Raw genomic sequence first — 24,169 nt, forward strand, 5'->3', positions numbered from 1 at the left:
CAAAGAAAGGCAAACCATGTGTCCAGCTTTGGCACAGGGCCAGCACCTCCCTGTCGGGGTGGAGAGCTGCAAAAAGACCTCGGACCTCATTGCTCCAATTAAGGGCATAGTTCTTAGTAGAGGTTTCCATATTAGTAAGGATAAGCACATATGGAACTCCCATCACCTACTGGAAGCTTCACGTTATTTCCAGGAGCCAGAGCCTAAGACCCAGGAGGGTACGTGGGTGGTGTTGCTAGGGTGTTAGAGTAGCAGGGAAGCCTATACACCCGTGGTAGCCACCAGCTATGTGCACCCACTCTCACTTAAAATTACATCAAGTTAAAGACCAAGTTCCTTAGCTGCACTAGCCATATTTCCAGTGCTCAAGAGCCACAGCTGGTTACTGGTTTATTACACTGGACAGAGGTAGACCATTTCCATCAGTGCAAAAGTTCTACTGAACATCAATGCCTTATACCAATAACTTAAACGTTTTTAAGCAGCTTTATAAAAATGTAATCGACATGCAACTAGCTGTACACATTTTAAGATGTACAATTTGCTAAGTTATGACACATATACACGCACCCATGAAACGGTACCCAAGATCCAGACAGCGAACACATCCATCCCCCAAAAGTATCTTTGTGCCCCCTTTGCCACCCCCAACCCCCTGCTCCTCACTTCCTGGGCTGCCACTGCTCTACTTCTGTCACCACAGAACAGTTTGTGTTTTCTAGAATCTTATACATACGGAGCCGCGTAGTACGTGCTCCCTTTCGTGGCTGCCTGCGTAACCGCGCTGAGCGCGAGCACACCTGCCTGGAGAGCCATCCACGGCCCGCTCCTTGTCCTCTGAGCAGTCCACGGCCTGGCTACGCCACCGTCTGCTTATCCAGACACCTGCCAACAGACTTCTGAGTGCTTTCCAGTTTGGGGGCTACTATCAATCTTACAAATAAAGGTGCCGTGACTGCTCGCGGGATGGGACTCTCAAACAGCGGTCGTAAAGGCCTTCTCAGAAGGTGACATTTGAGCAGAGTGTGAAGTGAGGCCCCGAGCCCTGGGAGAATCCGGTGGAAGAGACTTCCCAGCAGAAGGAATTTCTCACAGGAAGGCCCTGCGGCAGGAGTGTGCCTGGTAGGTTCAAAGTTTTCTATGTGCTTTCCAAAGGCTGCTTCCCTGAACGAATGGGCATCCAGGCAAAGAGATTTTGCAGAAGCAGAAGCTGTTGGGTAAAATGGTCCAAATCTTTAAATGGCACTGGGCCGTTTGCTCTCATTTGACCCTTACAACTGTTCTGAGAAGTATGTACAGTTATTCCCATTGTACAGATCTGTAAAGCAACAGAGGGCTGAGTCACCCCCTCGGCCCCCCGATCCCAGTGAGAAGAAGCAGAGTCGAGCTGAGAGGCGGGAGCCTGAGCTTGACCTATCATTTCGCTCCCAGAGACAGCCTCATACACATGACCCGAGAGCAGAGCAGGAGAAGTTGGGACACTGAGCACGGGCTTCTCTCTGAGGGGCCGTCTCCGTCAGAACTTCCCTCTGGTTCCTTGATACACAAGGGGAACCATCAGGTCACTTTGCTTTTGGCGTCAGTGAAGAGACTTCGCCCCCCGCCGCCAGCAGGGGTCTCCCGTGCGGGGCACCGGGGACACAGGCTCCCAGGCCGCCTGCTGTGGCAGCAGAGCCCCGCCGCTGATTTGTTTAATTAAAAACGAAGGGAGGGGAGCCCACGCTGATCTTGAGTTAAGTCTGACACAAACTGAAAGATCAAAACCAGCCAGCTGCCAAAAACACACTGGCAACTTTCACACCAGAGACACGAGGGGATACGGCTGACCTGGTTTCTGCCTTGCACGCTGTGTCTCTGCCAGTCACACTGCTCTGATCTTTCACGGTTCCAAGTGGAGAGAAAATGGTGACCCTCTGCCCCTCTTTTCCATTCGACGCTAGGTGCTAAAGCTGCACACTTCGGCCCACCTGCAGCCATGCTGAAAACCGCGGACGGCCGGCCCCGAGGCTCAGGGGAGCACCGAAGCACCGACCGGGAGAACCCAGGATGTGTGCCATCCCAGGATTCCACAACTTCTCCTGAAGCCCACATGCTGTGAAAGTTAAGCCATCGACCAAAAATGAAAGCACCCTTTCAAACTTCTTACCTCCTAGAATGCAAGGTTGGGAGATCCTTGCTGGGCTCACAGAGGCCCAAGCATCAGTGTCCCTCTTCTTGGGGGTAAGAAGCCTCACAGGCACTTCACCCCGCTCCTGACCGGCGAGGTCAGCATTACAGGGAAACTTATCAGACATGCACATACTCAGGAACTCTCAGAACGGGCCCAACAAAGTGTTCTCACAGCTGCCCGGCACCCGAGTCTGAGAACCACCATTCAGTAGGTGCGGCAAGGGGCTGTGATTTTTACTTGAACGAGTTCCAGGTGGTGCCGGTGCTGCTGGGCCCGGGACTGCACTTGGAGAACCTCTGGTCTAGAGCAATGCTTCTCCACCTGTGTGCCTACTTGTCCCTTGGGGACCTTATAAAGATCCTGGTTCTGCAGACCTAGGGGACGAGGGCCTGGCAGTCTGCATCTCCAAGAGGCCCCAGAGGATTCCACTATGTCTACATGTTCTGTAAACTGGAATCTGGGATATGCAAGCACGGATATGGTTTGCCAAGTTTTAGATTTTAAGGAATGATTGATTAGTAGCTGAAAATTCCCAAAGAGAGGGGAATGCACACAAAGAACCTAGGACCTTGAATTGATCTATATAAATCCACTGATGACACCCCACAGGGGCAGGGGCGGGACTCCTGGCCGAGCAATTTGCCAACAGGAGGGGACACCGGGAGCACAGCTCAGAGACGCCCTCTGTACCACCAACCTCTCACAGCCACCAGCCCCCCGCCCCTGTCACTTTCTCCCTCCCTTACCAACCTCCCCCAGCACAGTGAACACCTGCCGTCCCCTCCTCCCTCTAACGCTTCTCCTCGTGCTACCAGAACTTGTCCTCTGCTTTTACACAGTCAGGGAAAAGGTCACTGTGGCCTCTTGGTCACTGAGGTCACGTATCAGGGCTGTTCCTCCAGCTCTCCGGCTGCCAGGATCCCGCGGACCCTCTGCCTTCGTTCATATCTTCTACCCCCATCTGTCCACACATTACTTAGATTTCACAAAAGCTTTTTTTTTTTTAAGTTCAAGGTCCCCTGTATCATGGTGGTTGTCCCTTTTAATAGCCAGCAATTGAGAAACTACAGGATGGTGAGAGAGAAGACAAACCCTGTTTTGAGTTCATTATTATGATTCAATCAATCATTATATGAGTATGTCATAATAGCGTGTCCTCTGTGCACCTGGCAAGTCATTAAAGCTACGTGCAGGACATGTTCATAAACCCTGCAATGATGCTCGTGTGCAGACAGACCTGAGGACTCCCCGGCCCCATCTCCACCCCAGGGACCCAAGGACCAAGGCGGGGGCCACACCCTCAGGGCTCTGTGGCATTTGCACAGTGGCCACTGGAGCACACACTGCTTCTAATAAAAGCATCTGTGTGTCCCCGGCCAGATGGCAGCGTTTACTGCCTGGAGAGCACCAGTGGGCAGCCAGTCACCCCCCTCTGTTTCCCACCCCCAACTTTCCCACTTTCTCTGACTTCCACAAGTCAGTGTGCCACGGGGATTACAACGAGGCAGCCCTGACAAGAAAGAAAGAAAGAAAGAAAGAAAGAAAGAAAGAAAGAAAGAAAGAAAGAAAGAAAGAAAGAAAGAAAGAAAGGAAGAAAGAAAGAAAGAAAGAAAGAAAGAAAGAAAGAAAGAAAGAGAGAGAGAGAGAGAAAGAAAGAAAAAGAAAGGAAGGAAGGAAGGAAGGAAGAAAGAAAGAAAGAAAGAAAAAGAAAGGAAGGAAGGAAGGGAAAGAAAGAAAGAAAAAGAAAGAAAGAAAGAAAGAAAGAAAGAGAGAGAGAGAGAGAGAGAGAGAGATAGAGAAAGAAAGAAAGAAAGAAAGAAAGAAAGAAAGAAAGAAAGAGAAAGAAAGAAAGAAAGAAAGAAAGATATTATTGAAGTACTTTTACATATATTAGGTGTCTGTGCTACAGCCAAGATATGGGGCCCTCAGATTAGCTTTACTGCTTTTGTTGTTCTGGTCAAAGTTAAGGATGTGTTTTCTTTTCTGGTCAGGGATCTGGGAGTGTAGGGAGAAGCATACAGTGCTGAAGTCTTTGCGAGTCTAAGACAAAGCATTTCCCGCTGTGTATCAGGCCAGTTAAGAAATCAGTGCAAAGGTTTCTAGGCGTCCAAAGTAACCGTCAGTAGGTCTGTCCACAGACTCCATCCTCCTGGAGAGGCTCTAGCCCTCCTGCCCTCCTCACTCAAAGCTTAGAGATTTTTACTTTTCATACAAGCCTACGGCCAAGTTGGCTTCTGCTCCAGCAACCAGTGCTGTGGAGCAAGAAACCGTGGGGGCAGGCGCTGGCAGCAGCAAAACACCAGCAATTAGCAGGGAAAGGAGAGGACACCAAAACGTCAGAAATGGAAAGTGCATAGTCTGGCACCAATCGAGGGGCAGAGAGCCCCATACACCATGGACAAGACACTAGGGGTTTCTCTGTACTTCAGCGTAGTTCATTAATTTATGCCCCAAACAGTGGTTACGCCTTCCTCCCAAGAAGAGGAAATTATAACCAGTGTCCCTGTCGTTGATAAGAAAGTAAGACATTTTAATATAGAAGACATTTTCAATAAAAGACATTAAAACAGAAGAAGTCTGTGTACGTACTGAGGGTGAAGGCCTCTGGCAGGAAGCTCTCTGTACACTAAGCAAGGAGATGAGCTGTATTAACCTGGGGCATCAGCTCACATTTGGGCAGACGTGTAGGGGGTGGCAGGAGAACACTGCTGGACTGTTCCCCGCACAGCGGGGCGGATGCCTCTCCGTGGGCTGTGCCCACGTCCCGAGGACACGGCCCGCAGGCCACCACGTTCCCCCACAGAACGTCACTAGCTCCGAACTCTGCTGCTGTGATGCCTTGTCACGTCGATTAGTTATGTAAAATAAATTCATGACTTATGTGCATGTTGGTCAGTGGAACTCTCAAATTCCTCTTTCAATGTGAGAGAGGTGAAATGTCCTCCACCCCCGGATCTGACACCGGGACGCCCTCCTTCCCTGGGCACCCGCTGGCTCTGATCCCACCTGGGGAAGTTTGCCACCTGCGAGCACTCAGTTCACTACCAATTCTCTGAAAGAGGACACAGGGACTCCGTGTCTGGGGATGACCTTTCAGCAGTCTGTCCTCTAATGCAAAGCCACCTCTCAGCACAGAAGTGGTCCCTGGAAAATCTTTCCAGGATTCTCACACCCATCTGCTAAGAGGAAGAAGAACCTAAGAAAAGTGGGCTGAGTTTAGAACCAGCTTCATTTCACACATGTTACATTTCTGGAGCTGCCTTGTTTCTCCCCCTTTCTGCATTAACTACAGAGAAAATTCAGAGGCTCTCTGAAGGTGAGAATCTCACCCCTTAGTAACAAGATCTCACTTTATATTAAGTTGGCCTTTCTCTGGAGATGTTCCAACGGCTTTATAAACATCCTTTCACGCCACAAAGCAGGTAGGCGGTAATTGTTCTGTCCGGACAAGGGGAGAATTGACAATCTCAGCCACCCAAAACTGAAATGGTTTTAAATGCCTGAGAGAAAGTAAGAGCAAGGCTGTAAAAATAAGAGATAGGACAGATGTGACCAAAAATAGGAATAAGAATGGTATACAAGATACCAAAAAAGGAGAATTTTCCTGTAATCAGCTCGCTCTCAGCAACAGCTTCTTAGAAGCGGCCTCTTGGTGCTCTGGTGGCCGGGCAGCTTTGCCGTCACCGCCGGCCTGGAAAATCAGGCCTGGTGATGCTAAAGCTAATTTTGGTACCAATAAGACATTCTCCCTCTCTCTCTGATCTTTGCCAGAAACAGGATCAACAACCCCAACTCCACGAAGTAAAAGCTGAAACTAAAGGAACGCACACAGTCTTGCGCTAACAGGAAGCTCCTATGACCAGAACTGAAGTTAGCGTCTCAGAACGACACTAAGATGTCACTGTGTGCTGGGCTTAATTTACAAAAAACCTTTCCCGCTTACTCCTTTCCTCTTGGTGCTGGCCCTGAGGCAGGCCTGGTTTTCCCACCCTTGTGTTACAATGAGGAAACCAAGGCCACCCGGCTGCCTCATGGCCACTGCCACTCAGCCTGGCCTGCGTTTCCCTCTACGCTTTCCCCACACTGCCATCCCTCCTGTTCGATCCTTTCCTCTCCAGAACAGCTGACAAGAAGGCTCAATTTCCTTAAATGCCACAGTGGACACAGTATGGATTTGGAGCTGTGTTTGTTTTTTTGTTTTGTTTTGTTTGAGAGAGAGAGAAAACGAAACAGAGAATCCCGATCAGCACAGAGTCTGACACGGGGCTTGAACCCACGAACCCTGAGGTGGCAACCTGAGCTGGAATCGAGTTGGACGCTTAACTGACCGAGCCACCCAGGTGCCCCTGGATTTGGAGTTTTAAGACCTGGATTTGAATCCCAACTCTGTCGCGTGATCACTACAGACCCGGTAGGCCAATCAGATGAAGGTAACACAAGCCGTCTCCCACAGCCGTCAGGAACGGAAGGAACCAGCAGGAACAAGTGTCCCCTTAACGCCTCACGCCAGGGTTACTGCCCCATGGGTGCTCATTAACGATGGCCACTGACAACTTACTGCAGAAAGCGGGGGCCCTGCCGGGACTCCCACAGTGCTCAAGGTGGCAAAGCCGTGGGGTGGTGGGCGGAGCAGTAGTCCGCAAGGTCCGGGCCCTGCCCTGCCCTCAGTTTTGCAGAAAATCAGGAAAAGAAGGGGCGGTTTTATTTAAGCGCACTGGTGTCTGTGTCACTGATGGAGAAGGCTTGCCTCGCCAAAACCACGTGCCCAAGTTTTTGATTTTTAAAATTCCATTTCAGAGATGGATAGTTCACTCTAGTTGTGATTCTGGCACATGCGGTTAAGAGCGAAGGGCAGTTCCTTTCCAACCGCATGTCTCAGTCATATAACCTACAGAGCAGGGGGAACACGGACTCGCTCGACGGGGTTGTTGTAGAGATGAAGTAAGTTAAGACGAATAAAGCAACCGGCAAATTCCAAACACAAAACCGGGTATGGTATTCTCGGTCTCGTTTTCTCTAACAAAACAAAACGAACACACACAACTCCAAATCCATCGTCCTCTCCCATTTCAGGGCAGAGAAAAGCCAGGTGTAGAGATGAGCCGGATGAAGATAAAGAGTAGCTGCCTGGGTGAGGGGGAGGCCCTGCTGGCGTTCCCTTCGCCGTCCTCCTGGGGTCCCTGTCACCGCCTCCCTCCTGGCTGGATCCTGTTTCCTGACTCACACATCTTCCTCTTTCTTGGCTTCCCTCTTCATTTTGCTAAAGCACGTCCTTCAGGAGTTCCAGAGAAATGACGCACTGGCGCCACACTTTTTGAGCCTTGCATGTCTGAAAGCGTCTCTGCTTCTACCCCCGTGCGCAGCTGCTGGGATTCCAGGTTAGAATCGTGTTCCTCGGGATACTGGTGGCCTTGCTCCGGGCCTCACAAATTCCAGTGTTCCTGCTGAGATGTCCAATACCACTGATTTTTTTAATGCTTATTTTGAGAGAGAGAGAGAGAGAGCGAGAGAGAGAGAGAGAGAGCGCACACAAGTGGCAGAGAGGGAGGGAGAGCATCCCAAGCAGGCTCCTTGCTGTCAGCACAGAGCCCGACACGGGGCTCGAACTCATGAGATCATGACCTGGGCCGAGATCAAGGGCTGGACGCCTAGCCCACTGAGCCACCCAGGTGCCCCCGACACCACTGGTTCTTAATCCACCACGTGCCTTCTGAAGCGTTAAGACCGGTCACCTGCGGTGGGTCCTCTTCCCTCACTGATCTGGGCCCTGGCCGGCCTTCGATCTGGAGAACAGCCACACCTTGTTATGCTCACGACACCCTCCTGTCTTCCATTCTCTCTGAGGTACCTGTCCACTGAGGGTTAATCCTCATCTCGTCTTTTATTTTCCATGTTTTTGTTTTGCTTTATTTTTTATCTGTTTTCTGAGAGGCCTCTATTGCAACCTTCTCACTGGATTTTTGCTTTTACATTTTCTCACAGCAACCGTCTCTGTCCTTTAACGATAAGCTGCATCCCGGCCCCTTCCCTCCGACACAAGGTCTACCCTGATCTCTCTGAGGCATTAAATGCAGTCTCTTTAAAGTTCTCTTCTGCCCTTCACGCTGCCCGTTTCCTCTAAGTCCTTTCTTCTGCTTATTTTGGTCTTTCATTCTGGAGGCCATTCGCTCCTACTCAAGAGCGAGGCGCTCAGAGCAGGAAAGGGGTGGACCCACAGGGGCACTGGGAGAGTGGGCTGCAGGCGGCCTGTGTCACAAGAAGACCCCCACAGGTCTTCCCTGGGACCATTCAGCTTCTCCAGTTTCAAAATTTTTTTTGATGTCTATTTATTTATTTTGAGAAAAAGAGACAAAGCCGGGGAGGGGCAGGGGGAGAAGGGGAGCGAATCTCAAGCAAGCTCTGCATGGTCAGCAAGGAACCCCATGTAGGGCTGTAACTCATGAACATGAGTTCCTGATGTTTCAGATCAGAGTTCTGAGTTTCAGATGATGACATGCGCTGAACTAAGCCACCCAGGTGCCCCCTTCTCCAGTTTAAAAAAAAAAAAAAAAGCTCCAATCTGACTCAGTGGTGAGAACCTAATAAGCATGTCTGCCAGGGTCCAGGGAGTGGGCCGATGGGGGGCTAGAGCTCCCTGTTCGAGGTGCTGGCTGCCAGCCTGTTTGGAGCATGAAGAAACGAGTGACCAAATTGATAAAACCCCACGAGATTGCAAATTAACGTGAGTAAAAAACTCAAGTACAGTAATGGCTTTTTAGTGCTACCATTCCTAACTGAAATATTTTACAAGTGAAGACAGAGCCTTAAGGACGTGGTTCCTTCCCCCTCTCCCTTATTAGCTCATACACAATGTCCCCTCCCTGCCACCTCCTCCAGCCAGACGTACAAACCCGCCATCATCATCACTCCAAGCACGATGAGCTATTTTTTTCGCCTGTAATTCGCGTGCGGATGGGAGAAATGAGAAAGGCACTGCTGTTGGCGACCCTGACCCGCTCTGGTCACCCATGACCTTGGGGGAGCGAAACAGGAAAGAGATGCGGGGACCATCCTGGCATACATTCCCCTTGTGGAAGAGACCAGGCGGCAGGTCACAAACACCCTCTCGGGCCGTCCACGTGTTCGGGACTCTGTTCCCACAAGGGAAGGCACAGAGCTGCCAAGCCCAAGAAAGAACCCCATTCACCCCGGCTCCCCGGCACCTACCGCAGGCAAGAAGTGCCTGTTCCGTGTTTCCATGTACTTCAGTGACTTTTTTTAGGCTCTGCATTTGGGAGCATAAAAGGCTTTTAAATATTCATAGCAATTTCTGTGCTTTGATTATAGGTTACCTTGCTGTGTAAGACAGGCCTGAAACATATTTGTTAAATATTGTTAAGTTTAAATGCCTACCATAATTACCAGAAACAGGACTATTCTACGTAGTTTAGAAACTTAAAAATTAAAGTCAGAGGCCCTTAAGAAGATGAATGCTTTTATCCATTTTGTCCCACAGCTGTGCATATTTAAAAGGCTGACTTGAATTTGAAAAGCCGTGTGACCATGAAAATTGCAATTCTAAAATGTATTCCAAAGTGACCTAATACGATGGAAAATACAATTCCTTTAGGTACCACATGAGCTATGAAATTTATTCCTGTTCATCAAACAAACCTTAACTATCCTCTACCGAGCTACCTTTCCATCTAAAGTAACGGCAGGGGCACCTGGGTGGCTCAGTCACTTGAGCATCTGACTTCGGCTCAGGTCACGATCTCAGGGCTCGTGAGTTTGAGCCCCACGTCGGACTCTGTGCTGACAGCTTGGAGCCTGGAGCCTGCTTTGGATTCTGTGTCCCCATCTCTCTCTGCCCCTCTCCTGCTTACACACACACACACACACACACACACACACACACACACACAGACACACACACACTCTCTCACTCTCTCTCTCTCTCTCTCAAAAATAAACTTTAAAGACAAATTTTTAAAAAGTAAAATAGAAAAATAAAGCCGCGGCAGGCATGTCACACGTGGCCCACCAGCTGCACGTGTATGTGGACACTTACCAGGTTTTTGAAAAGCGCCGTCAACTCCTTTGTGAACACTGAGAACTTCAGGAATGCACTTCCTAAGTCCGGGTCGTCTCTGCACACACAGTTGCCACCGAACTTCTCCAGAGCCTGGGTGTACTGCTCTTCATTTTCCACGTGAGCTACGGGCAGCAAGGTGAGATGCGTGGTTAATACGGCAACCTCTCCTTCCCCGTCCTCAGCGGGCTCTTCTTAGTTGTGAATAAAACTGAACACATCAGCAGGACAAAAACCTGAGACAAGTCAAGGTGCACCAGGAACACAAATCACTTTGCCGTCCCGACAACGCCCCGTCGTGCTGGCAACAGATCCCAAAGGACAAGCACGATGACCGGGAGGGAAAGTCCCCAGATTCTTCCTCGGGTAAAGAAAACCACTGCCAGCCAATGCCAATACCTGGACCTGAAAACCATGGCAAGCAAGGGGAACATTGGTCTGTGATGGGCCGCCCCGACCCTGAGCCAGATTCCCATGACCCGTGAATGGTGTGCCTGCCCACCTTACCAGGGAGGCGCTATGCCCTGGACCCCCAGTGGTGGCCTCAGGGGCTTCCGACATGAGTTTACCAAACAGAAGAGAAAATTAATTTCACTGTTTAAGCCCTTTTTCCTTGTTTTTATTTTTATTTTTTCCTTTGACATTTCAGAAAAGGACTTGAGAGTTCTGGATAAATTAAATGCATTTCTGAGACTATACTCAGCAAACACGACAGAAAAACACACATATGGGTCCTGAAGAATGTGTGGCAGAGCAGGAAGAGCCCTCAGATCTGGGTTCTAGGCCCATGCCTTCCGTGGCATGGAAGGAGCACGTACGTGACTCCGGTGAGTAAATGACCCAATGTCTCAGCCACAGGAAGGTCAGAGATCTGCCGGGCGATACTCACAAGGGTAAGGGGAGAATCAAAGAAGAGTGTGGCTGACATCGGCCCCCACCCAACAGCACTGACTGGTAGTCAGCAACAGCAGATGTCATTCATATGATGCACAGTTTATGTTTTTCCACTCCTCATGACAACTTTGTAAGACATATGCATTTTTTCTCATCATGGTGAAAAGAAATCGGGGCTCAAAGAGATCAAATAAGTTGTCCTGGAAAACAGAGTCAGCAAGTGGCCGAGCCAGAGTTCAAACCAGCTTGTTTGGGGGGGCCCAGGGTTCTGTGCACTGGTGTCCGTGTCACTGATGGAGAAGGCTTGCCTCGCCAAAACCACGTGCCCAAGTTTTTGATTTTTAAAATTCCATTTCAGAGATGGATCAGTTATACCTCGTAGTTCATTCTAGTTGTGATTCTGGCACATGCGGTTAACAGCGAAGGGCAGTTCCTTTCCAACCGCATGCTCTTTTAGAACTATTTCAAAAGTTGGTGGTCAAGACATGGGCAATTCCAGTGTGGCTTTGGAAGGGAGCGACAGCCACAGCAGACGTCTGGTGCTGAGGTCACTCCACTGGGTGGGAGAAAACAGAAATGCAGAGACCTAAATCGCCCTGGGAGCCGGGGGGAGCCCCTCAAAATGGTGCCTGTGCCGCTCTAAGTGAACACTCATGGGGCACTCACCGGGTAAGGGAATTCACCTTCAGTTAATGCCTACCTACCAGGTGGCCTTTAAAGCCTTTGTTCAACTTAACTTGGTAACACTCTGAGGTGTTAACATTATCATCCCTATTACCTTCTGAATGGGGTGGAACTCAGCGGGGTGATACGATTCGCCCAAGATGGTACGATTGGTTAAGAGGTGGGGCAGGGGTCAAACCCACCCTCTGTCCACTCTGCGCGCTGCCTCCCATGGTCAGCCACCTGGGGGAAAGAGGAACCTGCCTTGTCTTCACTGGTCGTCAGCCAACCCGATGCAGGACAGACAGCAAGGCTTCACGCTGCAGCACCAGGAAGAATGACGAGCCTCCTGTCATCCCTGGCTTGGAGCTTCTCAATCGACTGCCTCGTACAGGTTATGTCTTAAAACATTCTTTCCCTTACAAATCTTCAAAATAACGTGCTGCTTCCAGCAACCCCAACCGTCATCAATGAAGTGTTTGGTCCATCATGATCACCATGATCTCACACGTCTCAAGTGTTCTGTTCCACTGCAGTCATTATTTCTGATGCTCAAACTGTCCCAACTTAGGTCAGTGGGACCCTCTTCACGCTGATCTCACTGGGTTTTTTTTTATTATTATTTATTTTTTGATGTTTTTATTTATATTTGAGACAGAGGGAGACAGAGCATGAGCAGGGGAGGGGCAGAGAGAGAGAGGGAGACACAGAATCCGAAGCAGGCTCCAGGCTCTGAGCTGTCAGCACAGAGCCCGACGCGGGGCTCGATCTCACAAACTGCGAGATCATGACCTGAGCTGAAGTCGGATGCTCAATCGACTGAGCCACCCAGGCACCCGTCATTGGGGTTTTTAACACAAATTTCTCTCCTTGCAAACAAATTGGTAGCTTCTTGAGAAAGACCGTAGCCCTGTATCTCTCTGTGTCTTCCTGAAACAGCAGTGTGGTGCCCCACTGTGAGCACAGTAAACCCTCCATAAATACAGATTAACTGATTGACCCACTGGTCCAGATCGCCCAAAGTTCTGAGATTTTCCTACTAGAGAACAGAAAGTAGTTGAGCGCCTTTATTTTTCTTTTGCCGAAAACAAACTTAAAATAGGAACCCAAAATAAATAGCTTGGGAATAAAGTTTCTGGAAGGAACCCAAACTGGTCTATCAGCTTTTATTTACGAAATTGTGAAAGCTGTTTTTCTAAAAAGAGCTCGCTCTCTTGCCTCCCCCAATGTTCAAATATATCTTAAACTCTGGTTCGTACTAATGATCCAGAACCCAAAATCCTTCATGTGAGAGGGACTTAGGAAAATGAGGCTCCAAGTCACCGAGACCACAGCAGGACAAGACTCTGTTTCTTTCTCAATTCTAACCCCACAGCCCTTCTGTTTCCCACATCCCACTGCCCCAAAGTCACACTTTCCACCAACCCAAGTAAAGGGATGAAATGAGAGAGTCTCACAGAAAAGTCTATTATGAAGCCAGTAAGCACACGTACGTTCTGAATTTAGAAGTGAGGACAGCGTTTTGTTGTGTGCTTTTCAGTTTACTTGGTTCTGTTATTTTCAAAAACCCCGGTACCAAGGAGAAGGCCCCAAGCATACAGTGGAAGCCCAAACAGTTGGACCCTAACAGCACAAAGGCTGCCTGTTTATTAACCCTGTGTTATTCCACAAAGGGCCAAGCACAGCGAGGAAGCAAGCCGGGGGCCCAGCACTGCCAAAGGACAGCGGGGGTGCAGAGCCAACTCACCTTCAACCAACCCTTACTTCCACCTCATGTATTTCACTCGTTACCCCCAAGCCTGCAACAGGGGTGGGACCATGTGCTGGGGCGGGACACGACGACGAGGGTGCACGTGGTAGCTGGCATGTGTCTCTAGGGAAGGACACGCTAATCCACGCCGCCGATGGCCCGTGCCGTGCCAGGTGCTGAGGATTCAGAGACGCCAAGAAGCCGACATCTGAACTGGGGCTCCAAGGTCAGGTGGCAATTTCCAAACAGGGAAGAAAGAGGAAGGTAGTCGACCCCAGGGAGCGGCGTGGAGCCTCGTGTGTTCAGAGGCTGCGAACGCTTTCTCAGGTGGAAAGCCCCGGCATGCACGCGGCGCTCAACCCTCAAAACCATCACAGGGCAGCACAGGCCCTCCTCAGGGCCATCCATGCCCACCACTAGGTCTTTTCAGTTGAAATGGGCCCTGGCCCAGAAGCCTCTCTTTACAGACAGGAGCGCAAAGCTCAGAGAGGGTGAGCTTTGCTCAAGGTGACACAGCAGATCTGGAGCAGCGTTGGAGCAAGAGCTCAGGTTTCCCGACACCCAGTCCTCCAGCGTTCTCCCATCTGCTCGTCACGCAGCCACCACTCTCGGCTCTAGGCTGACGGAAGTGTCACAGTCCGCCAGCCGAGCACACGTGCCGGTAACCCAAACACCAAGGGCCACAACCAGAGAGCAACGGGGGTGGGCAGGTCACCCTGACTCGGCCCATCCGAGCCCCTGCTCCTGGCCAGACCGCCAGCCGCTCCGGTCAACCCCGTCCGACACCACACATCCCAACCACCCACGAAGACAGCTCCGCCAAGGTTGCATTTAGGAAGAGACGTATGTTTCTCTGCAGTGGCGGCTTTACAAAGACACTCCCCGGATTGCATGGTGATTGACAGTCACCCGTGGGCCACAATTTTAATGTCAGGATAATCTGCACATCAAGGACACCATTTCCCCGCACGCGGGAGACCCTACGCCTCGCCTGCTTTCGCATCTGACGTGGAGCACACAGCTCCCGGGAGAACAACTGTTTCCCGACAGGATCAAAGACGGTCCCTGTTTCCGACAGGATCTCTGCCCTGTGACCATCCATCCCGTGGGAGAAAACCGTTTTTAGAGCTTTATTTCCAGAGTCGTCCCAGATGAGAGCCGCTCAGTTCACCATCTGGTAATCTGTATCGACAGCCCACAGCAGTTCTGCCATCCAATAACCCCACTTCAGAAATCTATTCTAAGGAAACAATCCGGGTGACCAAGAGATGTGTGTACAGAAGAATCTGCAGAGAATGAGAACGGAGACCGCCCAGCGCTCCAACAATGTGGAAACGGTTAAAGAACGGTCTCTCCAAAGTGGAGTCCTATGGAGGTTTTTGAAATCATGGACTAGGAACATGGTTAGGATACGTTAAAAAAAAAAAAAAAAAAAAAGGTAGGATACAAAACTGCACATTTAGTGTCCACTTTGTAAAAAGTTAGAATGTAGAGAAGAGTCTGAAAGGAAAAGGCATCAAAATACTAAGTGGTGGTAAACACAGCGAGCACTCAACCACCAGCGCAGTCTATGCGACACTGGACCCTTTCCAGGTGGGCGTCTCACGGCCCCGGGAGCATCCGTGGGAGCGGACACGCCCAGCCCGGGGCTGCAGACCAGGAGCACACCCCGCCTGTCACCTGGGAAACGGGACCTGCCCACGACCATGACTTTGTGCTACTGCTTTTCTTCTTTCCTTTTTGATTTTATTTGGAAGTACTTGCTGCACCCAACGTGGGGCTCGAACTCACAACCCTGCGATCAAGAGTCGCGTACTCCCCTCATGGAGTCAGCCAGGAGCCCCTGTTCTACTGCTTCTCTGAATTTTCTTTTTTTTTTTTTAAATTTTTTTTTCAACGTTTATTTATTTTTGGGACAGAGAGAGACAGAGCATGAACGGGGGAGGGGCAGAGAGAGAGGGAGACACAGAATTGGAAACAGGCTCCAGGGTCCGAGCCATCAGCCCAGAGCCCGACGCGGGGCTCGAACTCACGGACGGCGAGATCGTGACCTGGCTGAAGTCGGACGCTTAACCGACTGCGCCACCCAGGCGCCCCATTGCTTCTCTGAATTTTCTAAACGAAGCTCATATAATCTTTATAATCCGAAAGCAACATCTAGAATAAATAAATTAAACTCCGGTGTCAGCTACAATGGGTAGATCGCTCTGGCTCTGTGTGCCTGTGGAGGATATTATATTCTATCTCCCGCCAGTCTCTCCTGGACACGCTGACATGATAGAGACAGACCTTGGGACCTGAGTACCTACCCGAATTATCTCTGACAAGACACAGGTGCCTATAACCAAAACCAGTTTGATGAGAACACCCTTCCTACTTTATAACCCCTGAGCCCACGCTCAAGACAAGCCAGACAGGAGGGAAAGATGGCCCCCCTCTGGGAGCCTCATCACTTGCCATTTCTCCAACATACTGTGCTCTTTTCTATTTTCAAAACTCATTTCCTTTAACTCTTTCCTGGGGCGTCCCCGCTGACCTTATGGCAACTACCAGTCCTTACGGAGGTCATCACGGATGTATCTAGTCTGGTTATGTCTAGCACAGGAAGCTTGCGACAGAGTCAATTAAGGTCAAGGTGTGGGCTGGCTATTGAAATATGAAAACTTTGGTCTGAGATCCCCGCATACTCTTCGATCCCGCCCTATGTTAATGACAAAAAATGAGAGTTAGAGGTGTGTGTAAAGAACTCCACACAGCCCCCCTGCCTCTATATAAAACTCCCACTGCTCGCAGAAAAGTGCATTTGGGAGGAAAGGGGGAGGGGGGAAGAACGGAGACCAGTCTACCAGATGAGGTCTTTTTTTTTATGTTGTCCTTTCTGTCACTTTAGATTACAGGCTCAGAGTACAGAAAACCTCTCAACATGCACTTGTATGTACTCATTCTGTAGCTCCCAAATGCGTGCTACCAGTCAAGAAGTTTCTGGTTACGATAGGGTAACAACACGATCACCCTGAAAGCCCATTCTGCAGTGAGCACTAATGAACCCTAAAGATTCATGAACCACAGCCCCTGCCTCAAGGAGCAAACCTCTGCAAGAGAGAAAGACTCACACGCCCGTCAGTTCGGTGCAGAGTGCGCAGCTAGAAAGGGAACGACACGGGGGATGCTCGGGGGCCAGGGACGGCCGGAGCCCGGGGAGCATCTGGCGGGGGTCAGAGGAAGGACTGCATCCCAAGTAACAGAGGGTCCCAAAAGGCTGTACAGTGACATGATTAAGACTTGTATTCAAGACCGTCGAATCTGGAAGGGACAAAGACAGACAAACCCTGGTACCTGCCAAGGCACAATGCAGCAGCATGGCGATAAATGTTCAAGAACAGCCCAACGCTGGCGATGCTGCCGGAGGCAGAAACACAGCCTGCGATGAGGAAGAGTCCATTTTCTGGGGCTGGGGATGGAAAAGGCTTCTCAGAGGAGATGAAGCCTAAAGGACTCTTGTGCTTCAGAATCCGGTCCAAGAGATTAAAGCCGAGCAGTCAGCTGCTTGACTCACCCCGGCCTCTCCTTATGCAAAGAGCTGCTTCCCATCCCCAGGCTGCTCTACCACCAAAGCAGAGGAGGAGGCAGGAGCTCCGGCCGAGGAGCCCCTTCAGCCTGGCGTCCCCAGGGGTCTGGCCCAGAAAGCACGGAGGCAAATCAACGTCTGCTGGCTGCGGACTGTCACTGCTGGAAACGTTACGCCCCCGAACTGCACGGATGCCCTCTGTGGGCAAAGCGGCTTGACCGGCCACACTACACAGCGTGCATGTGGTCACTGCAAAGTGCTCTCAGCCTTCCTCCCCTTGATTCTTGCCTCCTCGTCCCTGAAGGATACAACTCACATTACTTCCAGACGCTCCCCAGAGCCCTCCCGCCCCACTTCTTTGATAGCACAGCCAGCAGACCAGAAGGAAAGACCACTCCTGTGGTGTGGCGAGGTCCCCCAGAGTCTTCATGCCCAGGAACAAGCAGCCTTGAAAAATCAGTGGTCTCCAAGCCTCATGTAATAGCTGCCATTTGTGTAGGAAAAATTGTGGATACATACATACATGTATTTATACACACACACACACACACACACACACACACACACACACACAATCTTTCACCCCTACAACTCTGGGAGATTTTACAGATGAGGAAACAGGTTCGGATACTCTCTGAATAATGCAGTCAATGTTTTACAGTAAGTAAGGTGGAGAATCGGCTCTGTGATGATACCCACATCTGTAAACCGTGAGGGTTTAGCCAGATCAGTGGTTCTTTAATCTTCTGTCGATGACGGACACCAACAAAAATCAGAAAAATGTTTTGATGCAAGGAAAAGGTATCTTCACATAATTTTTCATACACATTTTGGGACACAGACCCCTGTCCGCAGACCCTACCTACGCCAGGTGAGAAAGCCCTAGCCTGGGTGAGCTTTTAAAGTCCCTCCCAAATAGATACCGTGACCCTCGGTATGATTCACGTTAATGCTTGGGACTTGAAGTCACAAATCCTAGTGTTCCTTCTGATTAGCTATCCTTCCATGATTAATACATTGATCACTGCTACCAGGATTCCACAATTCCCCACCTAAATTCCAACCATTATTCTTAACCCGAAGAGAAGAGGCCACAAACCCACAAACATCTCAGAGACCTATAGGAGGACGGCCTCTGAAGGTCTCAGAGTCAATGTCGCCATGGCCCCTACAACCTCCTTAGAAAAGAGGGGCACCACGCCAGTGACCAGCTCACCCAGCCAGCTCCTCTCTGGTGTTTGAGTCAAAGCCCGATCCCATGAAAGTACCCTCTAGAGAGGAACACGTAATATCTCACTTCCTCATCCTAGACAACGCCTTCGGATATGCGTTCTCCCTACCCTCCCGAGCCAAGATGCACCAGCACCTTCCAACGTCCTCCTACAATGAGGTTTTCAGCTTGAAGACTCTGAGGTTCCTCTTTAAATGCTGCTCCTACAATTCAGTAATGGGGGTTAACTACCTTTTTGGATTTTTTTTTTTAAACACACTTCCCCCAAGGTCACTTGACTCACCTTTGAGCTTCTCATGTACTGGGTCACACCAGTCGTGATCAACCAAAACCACCTGGAGGTTTTCCAAAGGATCATAGGGCTCAGCCAGATATCTAGTACATTCCCGCCGCATTACTGCTTGCTCCTTCTCCACTGCAGGCCCTCATTCACAGACAGCGGTGCCACGGTCAACAGCAGAGCGGGGGAAGCAGGTCTGGGTCTGAATCTCAGCTGCTCTAATTGCTAGCTGTACAGCCCCGGGCAAATGACTACTCTGCACCTCAGTGACCTCATCTGTAAGTGGAGTTACGGACAGTACCTACGTCACAAAGTTGTCGGGAGGGGTATATTTAAGTAAAGTACTTATTTAGCATAGTGCCTGCCCTACAACAAATACTTCACGAGTGTCAGGTTTTTATTACTGTTATTATGCCTCCACTCTCCAGTTTATGAACATCAATACAGAAGCATTTTCTTTTCTTTATTGTGTGTTATAATCTCCTATTCCTTTTGATCACAGATATGGTATTAGACATTTCGTATCCTGAGTTTTTATAGGCTGGATATTCCATCATCGGTATTTTTCTTTGTGTTGCTACAGAACCATAATTCCCTCAGGTAGTAGGTCCTAATTCAGTGACAGGAGGCTTTCGGGTTTTCTCTGTGATAAGGCACTACGACAACGCAATGAGCCTTGTTGTGCATCTTCCCGCATCAAGATTTGTATTTTTCTTCATATGAACTGCCAAACTGCTTTTAAAAAACTCCATGCACCAATTTCAATGCCACAACAAAGGGGAATACCGGTTCCACTGGATTCATGCCAATCACTGGGGATTACCGTGATTTAGTTATTCTCTCATGTAACAGGTGGAAAAGCATGCCAGATATAGGACCTTCCGAATGCACGATGAAATGTCACTTCCCAAACTATTTCACAGATTTCTTTTAAACTGCTCTCTCCTAATTGTATGATATCTATAATAGAGACAATTCTCTGCATTAATCTTAAGCCCTGTATTAATTTCATAGCCATATTCTAATTAGCATCGCAAATAACATGGAGAAATACACACAGGCACACAAAATTACTAAATTCTCATTTCCTTTTGTATGGGTAAGGGTTTACGGGAAGATTAGCATTTCTTTCTTTGTACTTCTCATTTCAAGGATGTGACAAACTTCTCTAGGACATTCAGATCAAGGGTGAAGAAGAGATTTCCCTCTCTCAGGAAAAAGCCCCACCACGTCTTTAAAATGGAGTCATTCTAGAGAAGGGAAAATGAAAGTCTTCCGTTGCTTCCTTCTTGAGAAAGATGAATTTTTCCACCCACTGATATGTCAAACAGCTAAAAATCCCCGCTCGCTTCAACTTCCCACTGGGGGAGCTGAAAACACCACTGGACTAAAACAGAGCTTGGGAAATTTTAGACTAAAAAAAGTTTTAGAACAAATGTAAACTGGGTGTTTTTAAGAGGTCAGTAGCAGTCTATCATGAGGGGGGAAATTACCGTAGACATTGCTTCTCAACAAACATTATAATAAGTTATAAAGTTATTAAACCATTATAATAAGCGCTTCTGCAAACCTGTACATAAGATGCACCAGAAAATACAGCTGGCTGGCTGGTCATCTGTTTTGAAAAATGGGAGTGAAGGGGCGCCTGGGTGGCGCAGTCGGTTAAGCGTCCGACTTCAGCCAGGTCACGATCTCGCGGTCCGTGAGTTCGAGCCCCGCGTCGGGCTCTGGGCTGATGGCTCAGAGCCTGGAGCCTGTTTCCGATTCTGTGTCTCCCTCTCTCTCTGCCCCTCCCCCGTTCATGCTCTGTCTCTCTCTGTCCCAAAAATAAATAAAAACGTTGAAAAAAAAAAAAAGAAAAATGGGAGTGAAGATAATATACTTGCTACTGTGTTGTATCTACAGGGACATACTTGACACCCTTTTGGCTCAGTCCAACATTTAAAGTCGTGTGTGTGAGAGCGTGTGTGTGTGTGTGCGTGTGTGTGTATGCACACGTGTGGTACTATTCTCAAAGACCAGCAGCTTCGGCATCACCTGGGAACTCAGCAGATTGGCAAATTCTCAGGCTCCGTCCTGCACCCTATTGAACCAGAAATTCTAAAGGCAGGGCCACCCAGCAACCCGTGTTTTAATAAGACCTCCAGGGGATTCTGGGGCGCTTTGAAGTTTCAGAACCACTACTCTAATGCTCAGGTTGGCAAACTTTCTCCTAAAAAGCCAGAGAGTAAATATTAAAGGCTTTGCAGGCCAAGAGGCAATATTGAGGTTACAGTGTAGGTCCACGGTGAGACGGTAAGACCCATCCTTAGCTCCCTGGCTGTAAAAACACAGCTGGCGTCTCTAAGGCATCTCAAATCCCCCTTGTACATAAATCTGTATCAATCCTCACACGGCAGAATACACACTCTGCCACCCTCATGCACACTGCTCACATCCAAAACTGTAAGAGGACGGTCTCAGAACTCGCAGCGGAAACACAGTCACACACAAATGGGTATTTATTGGGCACCTGCTCTGGATGTGCCAGGCTCTGTGCAAGAACACTCAGGAAGTATATTCACGGCTGCATGCTTATCATGTGCCCGGAACCAGATCTGTCGCTTCTCTTGCGTCACCTCAGTTAATCTTTATTAACAGCATTTTAAAATATTAAGATTCCCAGTCTCACATATGAAGAAACTGAGGCTCAGAGCGATTAGGTAATTTTCCTGCCACAGGCTTTTTGAGTGGCACATGAATTTGTTCCAGGCTTCTTAGACTAGAACACCCGTGTGCTCTTATCCTAAACCACACTGCCTCCAAGAATTGGTCAGTGACCTCAAGGACCTGCCTTCTAAGTGAGAAGCAGAGGTCAACAGACATAGAACTATTAGAGAATAATAAAGAGCAATATTTAAAGGGTAAATAATGCCTGTTTATTAGGTACTCTTATTTCTGGCTAAACGAGAGTCAAAACGGATTCAACTGCAAGACTCAGAATTCAGAGGTGAGGTGTGGAAGGCAGAAGAATGTCTGCACTCTCCCCAAAGATGTGCACATCCTAATCCCTGGACCTACTCCAAATCTCTGGACCTATTCCTAATCCCTGGACCTAATTCCTAGATGTCCTGCTGCTGACAAATGGGAATTGAGGTTGCAAGTGAAATTTATAAGTTGTGAATCAGCTGACTCTGGGCTGGGGAGATTATCCTGGGTCATCGGCGTCGCCCAGTGTGACCACAGGGTCTTTACCTGCGCAAGCGGGAGGCAGAGGACTCAGTATCGGCTGCAGACAAAACTGTGCCGTGTTCTTCCTGCACCTACGCTTGTATCTTGAAGCCCCACCCCCAGCGTGATGGTATGCGGAGGGAGGGCTTTGGGAGATAATGAGGTTTGGATGAGGTCACTGGGGTGGGGCTCTCCCGATGGGCATCCTCGCGTTCCACCACGTGAGGACACAGGGCCAAGGCAGCCGTCTGCAAGCCAGGGAGAGAGCCTTCACCACAACCCGGCCGTGCAGACACCATGCTCTCAGGCTTCTGGCCTCTACAACCACAAGACACACAGGTCTGTGGTTTAAGCCACCCAGTGTGGGTGTTCTGTCATGGCAGCCTGTGCAGAATAAGAGTCACAGTGACAGGGTGTGAAAAAGACTCTACCGGCCATCGCTGGCTTTGAAGAGGGAAGGCCACACACCAAGGAATACAGGCAGCCTCTGAAAGCGGGACAAGGCAAGGAAGCGCCTGTCCCCTGGGCCTCCAGGAAGGAGCTCTGCCAACACCCCCACTTCAGCCCCATGAGACCCATCTCGGACTCATGACCTCCAGAGCCGTGAGATACGCTTGTCGGTTTCCTGTTCATTTCAAGTTTTTGCCGAAAGCTGTGTATCAGATCACTTTATTCCTGCATCCTCTCAGTTGTTTCCTCCCTTTATATGCTCCTTTCCTTTCCTACCTGGCGAGATCTGGCTTTACGCTCCTTTTTCCAGGATCTTTCTGCGGTCTTTGTCCAGTGTCAGTCTAGCAATAACCACATCGCCAGGGTGAAGGCCACACGGACAGCAGTGACGCTCGCCTTCTCCGACCACCGTGTACGCGCTGGGCGCAGATAACGTACGTCTACCTGTAGAGCTGGAGTACTCCGTCAGTTTGCTGACCTTTGTAGTGTCCTCACACTACGTCATCCTTGCGGACGGGCACGGCTCGGACACTGTGCTTCTGTCTCAGCTCTTTGGAAAGAGGGGAAGCATCTTCCTGTGAATGCGGGAAGGTGCACTGAAATGCCTTTTACAGTTCTTGGTCCGGTCAGAAGTCACAAAGGGACTGAACTTCATCTTGGCCCCTGGGGCTTCAGCGATGGCCACAAAAGGGAAGAAATAAATTCATCATTTAAGGCACTCCGTTGATGGCAAGTCGTCGTGGCAGCCATGGAAGACTAATACAAGAGAGTAAAGAAGGCCTACGCCGGGTCCAGTGTCGGCTTGATGGAGATGGGTGGGGAAGGGTGGGCAGGTTTTCAACAGGTACCTGGGTCAGGAGGGACCAGGGAATGGGGCAAGATGGCAGACAGCATGCAAAGACAGATACGGTCATGACATGCTGATGAAGCAGGGACAGGTCAACCAGCCCGGAACAGAGACACTGGGGACAGCTGGAGATCAGTTAGAGGTCAGATGGGGCCAATCCATGACCAATCAGGAAAGCAGGCAGGGAAGTCCCAGCCTCAGAGAAATTAAGGAACGCAAGATGGGAAAGGTATGTGGCAGGATCAGGCATAAATGGGGAGTTCTTGTTGTTGTTCTTTCAATCACACATGAAATGAGTGGTCTTCCTCAGCAAGCAGTTGCCTTAGGACATTAAGCACTCTAAGGATCCGGAACTGGGAACTACCTGCCCCCAGAGGCAGAAGGAGTGCACACTCACAATGCTCCTGAGCGACCGTGGTCGCCCACGGCTAATCCCATCCAGAATGCGCCCCACTGATCTCTGATGTCTACTGCTATCCTTACTCACACCCCTCTACCAAAAATATTCAAGAGAATGTATTACTAAAAGCAGTTCTAGAGAAGAGTTTTCCAAAATGCTGTGAACAGTGTCAGCAGCATCACAGGAAAAGGCATAGGGTTTCCTCAGGTGACTTTTTTGAAGCAGGACAACACTGCCCTGAAATAAAGACTTCAGGATCAGTACTCTGACTTCAAAATAATTCAGACTCATGGCCTTATAATAACTCAAGCTTGGCATGATCTATTAGATGGGTAAAAAAGATCACAGAAATAGGAGGTCCCCCAAGGTCAGGCTAACAGCCTGCTGTGTGGCACCTCTGGAAGGACACAGGTTGGGTGCCCAGAGTACAATGTTAAAATTCCAGAACCAACTTCTCAACTTGCTCACGCCTCAGTTTCCTCTAATAAAGTGGCAAAATGTCACTTCGAGCAGACAGAAGAGAATGTGCAAAGGGAAGAAGACACAAATACTGGCATGCTGGGGGAAACTCAAGTTATTCCAAAGACAGGCACAGAGAAGGGACCCCTGAACAGGTGGCCTGGGGCCAGGGGGGA

The 24,169-nt window shown here is 49.5% G+C and overlaps 1 protein-coding gene across 9 annotated transcripts in view; it reads right to left on the minus strand.

The window, feature by feature from the left end:
- ASAP2 (ArfGAP with SH3 domain, ankyrin repeat and PH domain 2) overlaps positions 1-24,169 on the minus strand; it is a 174,568-nt gene that overhangs the window by 82,648 nt on the left and 67,751 nt on the right. For all 9 annotated transcript variants that reach the window (XM_023252130.2, XM_023252129.2, XM_023252127.2 and 6 more), the window contains exon 3: positions 10,221-10,366. In XM_023252130.2, coding sequence (XP_023107898.1) covers positions 10,221-10,366 — 146 coding nt within the window. The remainder of the gene's footprint in view (positions 1-10,220; positions 10,367-24,169) is intronic.

The sequence above is a fragment of the Felis catus genome, chromosome A3, assembly GCF_018350175.1.
Source record: "Felis catus isolate Fca126 chromosome A3, F.catus_Fca126_mat1.0, whole genome shotgun sequence".
NCBI classification, from domain to species: Eukaryota; Metazoa; Chordata; class Mammalia; order Carnivora; family Felidae; genus Felis; species Felis catus.